At 44.7% G+C, this 8240-nt stretch overlaps 1 protein-coding gene across 1 annotated transcript in view; it reads right to left on the bottom strand.

The window, feature by feature from the left end:
- Positions 1 to 7852: 7852 nt before the first annotated feature.
- Positions 7853 to 8240, bottom strand: part of ATP6V0A4 (ATPase H+ transporting V0 subunit a4) — a 35169-nt gene continuing 34781 nt past the window's right edge. Inside the window, exon 21 of the mRNA XM_082240686.1 lies at positions 7853 to 8106. Coding sequence (XP_082096812.1) covers positions 8016 to 8106 — 91 coding nt within the window. The 3' untranslated portion in view covers positions 7853 to 8015. The remainder of the gene's footprint in view (positions 8107 to 8240) is intronic.

Below are 8240 nucleotides of genomic sequence, written 5' to 3'. Positions count from 1 at the left end.
TATTGATAAAAGTATAGGACATTAGTGGTGCATTTATACTGGACAGTCCACACATAATTCTGCTTTATCAGTTGTTCTGTGATGCTTCCCCAGCATAGAATCATAGAATCATAGAATCATAGAGTTGGAAGAGACCACAAGGGCCATCGAGTCCAACCCCCTGCCAAGCAGGAAACACCATCAGAGCACTCCTGACATATGGTTGTCAAGACTCTGCTTAAAGACCTCCAAAGAAGGAGACTCCACCACACTCCTTGGCAGTCGAACAGCTCTTACTGTCAGGAAGTTCTTCCTAATGTTTAGGTGGAATCTTCTTTCTTGTAGTTTGGATCCATTGCTCCGTGTCCGCTTCTCTGGAGCAGCAGAAAACAACCTTTCTCCCTCCTCTGTGAGACATCCTTTTATATATTTGAACATGGCTATCATATCACCCCTTAACCCCCTCTTCTCCAGGCTAAACATGCCCAGCTCCCTTAGCCGTTCCTCATAAGGCATCGTTTCCAGGCCTTTGACCATTTTGGTTGCCCTCCTCTGGACACGTTCCAGTTTGTCAGTGTCCTTCTTGAATTGTGGTGCCCAGAACTGGACACAGTACTCCATGATCGCCATCTGGATTGGGTACTCTTTTGCAAAAAAACATCTAATGCATTAAGCACAGTTTAAAAATCCAAATGAAGTCATCATCTCCCCTCCCTCCTTCTGCCTTGGGCAAGAACAATAGCAAGTTTCTTATAAATTGATAACTGCATGCATGTTGGTATAATTTGAAAATCTCGCAGTAACTGAAGAGACAGGAAAATCACAGCAGGAACGTGGGAGCGCGGCAATGTTTAGCAGAGGTTTTTTATTTAGGATGCAATCCTGCACCCAGTTTCCTGGGAAGTAGGGCTCATTGAACTCAATGTGATTTAGTTCTGAGTAAATATGCACAGGATTGCTAACAGCCATTCAATGCTTAGTTAGTTACGTTTTTTAAAAAGGAACAGAGGGAGATCTTCATGGTTTGTTCATCCTGTTTAATATTCTCCCAGCAGCCTTGAGAGCTGGCTGGGCAGATAGATAGCATGTCTAGCTCAAACTTCACAGCTGAGTGTTGCTTTGAATCCAGCTCTCTCCAGCATGCTAACCAGTCTGCCACACGAGTTTATTAGTTAATGCTAAGTCCTCATTTGTTAATTGAACAACTATTCAAGCACCTGACTTGTTCTGCTTCCGCAGTAAAAGTTTCTTACCTTTCAATTACCAAATGGAGAAATTTTGTTCCCCGCTTCTTTTCAAATACACACCTTTTCGTGGGTCGATTGCGCTTGCTGCAGCTTTGTGGTGGCTTTCTTCATAGCCTGAAGTACTCCGTGCTTTAAAATCTCTGCCTCTTGTCTTGTGGGAGATGTCAGGTTTAAGATTTTTCAGAGCAATTATTACCTTGGCTTTTTTGAGAAAGTGAGCAGGTGGCTATTACACCTGCAGTATCTGAACGAGGGTATAATCATAGGCTACGTTTATCAATTCAAGGAAACACACTTCTAATGGGGATGAGGAGGCTGGATTTCCGTGAGTCACCATCACCAGCCACCCTCCCCCACCCCATCATCACCACCTCTTGAAAAGAGCAGCGCTCACTATTGTTGACCGAAGGAAACCGGAGAAGGGACTACAGTACAATTGCAAAAGTACAAACTCCTTAGCCATCCGAATTTCCTGTTCGTGCAGCTGCTTTGGGCAGCCTACTAAAGAAAACTGGTGGGTTAGTCCTGGTGAACTGACGAGAAGGCCAAGCCAGCCTTAGCCTAGGGCAGCAATGGGCAACCTGTAGTCGTCCATTTCTTATTGGTCCCCAGTTACCATCAGCCTGGTGAATAGTCAAGGATGATGGAAGCTGTAGTCATAGAATTGTAGAGATGGAAGTGACCATGAGGGTCATGTGCAATGCAGGAATCTTTTGCCCAATGTGGGGCTTGAACCCATGACTTGAGATTAAAAGCCTCATGCTGTATTCCACTGAGCTACACCAGCTTGACCAATGCAGCAGTAAACAGAAGAGCCACAGGTTTGATGTCCCTGCCCCATGGCAGACTGTCAGCTGGCAAGGGCAGTGATTTTTGCTGCAGCGAAATGTTTCCTATGCATAGGAGACCCATGTGTGCAAGCTACTGAGGTGGGAAGTGTGGCGACTTCAATATGTGCCCCTAGACTTTGTTGCCCGCTTCTGTCCTATTTAATGTACTCGGCCAGGATTTTGATGAATCTGCAACATCACTTGAGAACATGCTCACCTTTAATGGTGCCTTGCAGCCACTGTGGGACTCCAACTCCCATCAGCCCCAGACATCATGGGGTGATGTTGGTCATTGTCAACAGCATGTGAAGGACACCAGGATGGGAAAAGCTACTCCATGTTGTAGGACTTCCATGCATTTGAAATGTTGGGGTTCGGGGGAGATTAAACAAGCTTTGTAGCAGGCCTTGGCCTTCGCACACACATTCGGTTCCATCCAGCTTTCCCCCCACTTAAAGTCCAATCCTTTGGAAAGAAACCATTGCAACAAAACCTTGCAATGCCAATAAAAAGGAGGGGAAGGGAGGATGTGCTGTCTGGTAGCATTGAGAGTAGCTGCGTCTAAAGTCTTGGGCTGTGTACACATTAGGTAAAAGTAAAGGTAAAGGACCCCTGACAGTTAAGTCCAGTCGCAGACGACTCTGAGGTTGCGGCACTCATCTTGCTTTACTGGCCAAGGGAGCCGGCGTTTGTCCGCAGACAGTTTTTCTGAGTCATGTGGCCAGCATGACTAAGCCGCTTCTGGTGCAACACGACACCGAAACCAGAGCAGCGCACAGAAACGCCGTTTACCTTCCCGCCGGAAACGGTACCTATTTATCTACTTGCACTTTGACGTGCTTTCGAACTGCTAAGTTGGCAGGAGCAGGGACCGAACAACGGGAGCTGAACCCACCGCGGGGATTCAAACCGCCGACCTTCTGATCAGCAAGCCCAGGAGGCTCAGTGGTTTAGACCACAGCGCCACCAGTGTCCCTGTGTACACATTACTGGCTTAAAATTCTGCTAGCTTTTTTGTTTTGCTCAATTTGGATCAAAACTGCTTTTGGGGGTGTGTGGAATACACATCAAAACACAGTATTCCATAAGAAACTACAGGGCAGATACAGGACTGCAGCTAAATTTTGCGCCACAAAGTTCAGAGAAGCGTGATTTTCAAAGGACGGCTATGTTTCTATTTTCGTATTGTTCCAGAAAGCATAAAGTTACTAAATCTGAATAAAATTTATCCCCGATCCTTACTATGGATGTGCAAAAGGCCTCTGGTTCAATCCCTGGTATCTCCAGGTAGGGCTGGGGATGTCCATTACCTGAAACCCTGGGAGCTCCTGCCATTCAGTGTAGGCGAACTGAGCTAGATGTCTTGATGGTCTGTTTCAGTATAAGGCAGGTTGCTATGTTCCTGTATCATTCATGAACAATCCAGCGCGCAGGGCATCAGCTCAAATAACAGAAATGGGATATCCCTTTTCACTCTGCCTTTCTACCCCCTTCGTGTGGTATTTCTTCTTTGCAGATTGTGTTCTGGAAGATCAGGGATATCGAGCTAGAACAGAGGGACAACACGGAAGAATGAAGCCCTTTTAGACCTGCTACCTGACCACCCGGTTCGTTGGCTTTCCCAAAGATTTAGGCGGCAGCAGGAGGTCTGGTTAGCTGCCAGCTAGTGTAGTCAATATTGATTCATACTCGATATAAAACAGCTTCCACCGTTCCACATTTATTTAGCAAGATTTATATACAGCTTACTAAATAGGTTCACATGAAATGGTATAAAATATGGAAGATGGCAACAAAACCAGACTTGTGAAGGCATAATGAGTGGTATTCAACTATGTAGAGTAGACCCATCAAAACAGATGAACATTACTAATGTAGGTCTATTAAGTTAAATAGGTCTACTTTGAGTAAAACCTAGTTGGGTAACACCCAATAAATACAGGGAGGAATTCAACAAAGCACTGTGGATAGTCGTTCCATCAGCACAAGCTTTTCAGCTTCACAGACGGAACAATCTGCCCTCTCCCTGCCATGCTTTTTTTTGGGGGGGGTTCAGCTGATCTCCACCTGATCCAATTTTGAGGGGCCCTGGGGACACACAAGGGGAGGAGAGAAGGGAAAGCCACATGGCACTAGCAGAATTATTTGCATGGCCTCCCACTAACAGGAATAATAAACTGAATGCCGCCCGTAGATAAAGTCAACAGGCTTTAAAAACAAATTTACATAATAAAATGCAATGGTTGAGTAGGCTTGCTTAAATGAAGTTTTTAGCAGACATCGAAAATAGTATAATGAAGGCCCTGTCTAATATTGTTAAGGAGGGAGTTCTAGAAAAACAGGTGCTGCCACACTGAACAGTTCATTTATTGCAAGTATGGAACAAATATTATGTGGCACTTTATAAAAGCGCTAATCCCGTATAAAAGGGTTTCCAGAGGGGTGACTGTGATAGACTGTGCCTGCAAAAACAGCAGAATCTTGCAGCACCTTAAGTTGGTTATAAATGTGTTCATCTTTCAGGTGCAATAGGGCTATTGATTTATCTTATTCAAAGAGGGAAGAGAAGAGAGGAAGTATTTGTTTCTGGTCTGCAGCTGGTAAGCCCTCTTTTTTACATCTACATTTAATAGTTTATGATCCAGATCAGACTGTTCCTCATGGTGATGTGTGGGAAAATCTCCAGCTAGTTTAATGTTAAGCTGTGGAACAATTAAGATAATATGCAGGTTCTTACAATGAAGTTATGTTTACATGCTGAAAACACTCAGTCATTCCTGAATCCTGTTTGTGTTCTTCAGTTGCCAGGATAAAGAAATGTGATCTTGTAAGAGGATTACTGGCCATTTGGTAACCTGATCAACTTCAATATCTAAACATGCTTTTGGGGGGTAAAATCTTCATGAGTTGGCAAGAGAGACAGCCACACCTGAGTTGGTTTTGAGCAATTTATTCATTTATGCTACCAAATCAATGAACAAGCAGTTTTGACTTTCTAATGAAAATACATAGGACGCTTCAACAGCTGTCTTCCATGGAGAAATAAAAGTTTAACACTAGGATATGAAGCTATATCCACAAAGTATTATTCTGCGAGTAGAGAAGTAATGGCTTGTTGCAGCCCTTGGTTTTTGTCAATGGGTTTCAACATGCCACATGATAGTTCATGTGTGTTACCACCAGATGCCATAAATATTATGAAGAGAGGGTTTCAAATGAGATGGGATCCCTGGATCCCTAACTGTACGCTAGTGTGCGGAAGAGCAGGAAATGAAAGATAGGAGTCTGTTAGCTCTCGACCTAGGAGTAGCTACCAAGAATTATGTCCCTATTAAACACAGTAATACCTACTTCTGCTTATAGGAGGTGTGATGTTGTGCAGGGTTACATAGCCGGGATTTGAACACCGGAAATGTCAATTTTGGCAAATTACCTAAAAAGGTAGAAGAAGAAGAAGAGTTTGGATTTGATATCCCGCCTTTCACTCCCTTTAAGGAGTCTCAAAGCGGCTAACATTCTCCTTTCCCTTCCTCCCCCACAACAAACACTCTGTGAGGTGAGTGGGGCTGAGAGACTTCACAGAAGTGTGACTGGCCCAAGGTCACCCAGCAGCTGCATGTGGAGGAGCGGAGACGCGAACCCGGTTCCCCAGATTACGTGACTACCGCTCTTAACCACTACACCACACTGGTACAGGTACAGGTACCCCTGACCGTTAGGTCCAGTGGCGGACGACTCTGGGGTTGTGGCGCTCATCTTGCTCTATAGACCAAGGGAGCCAGCAGACAGCTTCTGAGTCATGTGGCCAGCATGACTAAGCCGCTTCTGGCAAGCCAGAGCAGCACATGGAAACACCATTTACCTTCCCGTCGGAGCAGTACCTATATATCTACTTGCACTGCGTGCTTCCGAACTGCTAGGTTGGCAGGAGCTTCAGTTTGCTTTTAGATTTTTACGCAAAAAGCTCAACAACTTTGTCCACCCCACCCCCCTCAAAAAATTATGGCAAGCCTAGGATACAAGTTCCTCATCTTTGTCTAATGGAAATATAGTAAAGGTTTGATGTGCCTTTAAGAGTTATGCAGAAGGGAGAATATTGGCAGGTTGCTTCTCCCATCATTGCAGCCCAACAGCAGGGAAAGCTGCAACTTCTGAGCTTGTTTCTAGTCTATGCAGTTACTTAGGTTATAGTTGCTTGACTTCTATAGCTAAGCACTAGATATGGATAAAGCCACCTGGTTCCACTCTGGAAAAGATTCTGCAGGCCTAGCCTTTTATGAACTTTCTGACTGATCCATAACCTGCTTGAGATTCTAGATTGGCTGTTTCTTCTGCAGAACTCCCCAAGGTTTTTGCTGAGCTCTCCAGATGCTTAACAAGCATTGTCGCTATGCTGGCCATGTACAAATGCCTCCTGGACCAGCAAGATGCTCTAACAGCATCACCTATGACACCAGCCAGGCGTTCTCTGTCTGAGCAAGCCTTGGGTAGCAACCTACAATGCCAGAAAAGCATGCACTGGATTGCTCTGTCCTTGCATGACATGACACACTGATGTCACTGCAACACAGGCAGCTTAATCTGCATATATAGTACTCCTGAATCCTGCTGTGCAAGGAAAGGATTTCTGAACTCTCAATGAAATTGTCCAGTTGCCATTAAATCGTCCAGCAGAAATGCAAATCCGCCAGCCATTTCAATTTGTAGCAGAGTTCCCTAGCATCCCTTGCTAACCAGAAGTGCATGTTATTACTGTACTGGATTTTGGGGAGCCAAAATCTATAGGAGGCATCACACTTTGGTCTTGCAGTTCAACACAAGTCTGCCTCCTGGCTGGGTGTGGCACAGCAGAAAAGCATGTTGCACAGCAAAGTTGGGAAGTATTACATTTGCAGAAACCAAGGTCCTAGTTCTCATTGAGATGGCAAATCTATGTCTGGGCTGTACCACTTCAGAATACAGAAGAGAGCGCAGATGCTTAAATGCTCCTCTATACAACAAATGTGCCCTGCACCTTGAAAACTGGCAGGATGGGCAAGGGCTAGGCTAGAATGCTTTCCCCTGACATTAAGGGCCAAACTACATATTGCACTGGGAGCTGCCTCTTTTGAACCCTCAATGCTTTTATTATTTTGCAAAAGCAACTATGGGGACTCACAGGAGGGGATCCCAATTTGGATCAGACCCCCAGTCATCCAACTGTGATTACTCACAGAAAGAAAAGCTTGCAGGCTGAAACATTTAAGTCCCATGTGGCTACTGGATCCCCAAGGGTGGGTGAGGATCTGTGTCTCTGTTGGGGAGGGTCAGTCACTATCCCCCATATGCCCTGGCCTTGCAGCTGCTTTTTAGAAAAAGAAAATTTCAACAGGGGCTCCAAACATGAAACTCCATTGCAACATATCCTTGGCCCTTAGTCTTTTATGTCGACCAGTCTTTTTCAACCTGTGGGTCCCCAGATATTGTTGAACTACAACTCCCATCACCCCTAGCTATCAAGGCCAGAGATCAGGGATGATGGGAGTTGTAGTCCAACAACATCTGAGGACCCACAGGTTGAGAACCACTGATGTAGACGGTCCAGTCCCCCCATGTTTGTATGGAGGAGAATCCAATCGTGTGCGTCTCCATACCTGCAATCTGAAATGGAACATAAACTTGTTTACGACTTTGCTAGGTCCAAATTGCAGACTCCTTTCGCATGGAGCAGAGTAACACTGAACAAAATGAGTGCAGAGGTGAAAGAAACCTTGGGTGGTACATCTTTCTTTTTAAATAAACCACTGACTCACGTGCTTGTTTGTTTTTACAATGGTTTATAGAGGGAAATATTGTGAAGTATTCCTGAAGCTGAACAACTTTCCCTTGCGGCTGGAGGAGGAAGAAGCTAATCTTGAGAGTTAGGAAGAAGAGGAGAAGCAATCTTGAAAGTTTTAGATCTCCATGCTGTAAGTGGGTTTCAGTCTTCTGTTCGTTCTATGATGGCTTTAAAGGAGAATGGTACAAATGCATATCCTGCCCCAGAGTAGAATTTGTTCTGGAACTCCACCCTAATGGAAGGGGAAAGAAAGGCATGTAAAATAAACAGGGTTCTGTGTTCAGTGAGTGGTTAGTTTAATCTAACTCAGCAGTTCTCAAATCAAATCAAATCAAATCAAATCAAAACTTTATTAGCAAAGCCAAC

This window comes from Podarcis vaucheri, assembly GCF_965113315.1.
Source record: "Podarcis vaucheri genome assembly, chromosome: 10".
In the NCBI taxonomy this organism is placed as follows: Eukaryota; Metazoa; Chordata; class Lepidosauria; order Squamata; family Lacertidae; genus Podarcis; species Podarcis vaucheri.
Note: the sequence above shows the minus strand (reverse complement) of the source record. Positions and strands in the feature narration are given on the sequence as shown.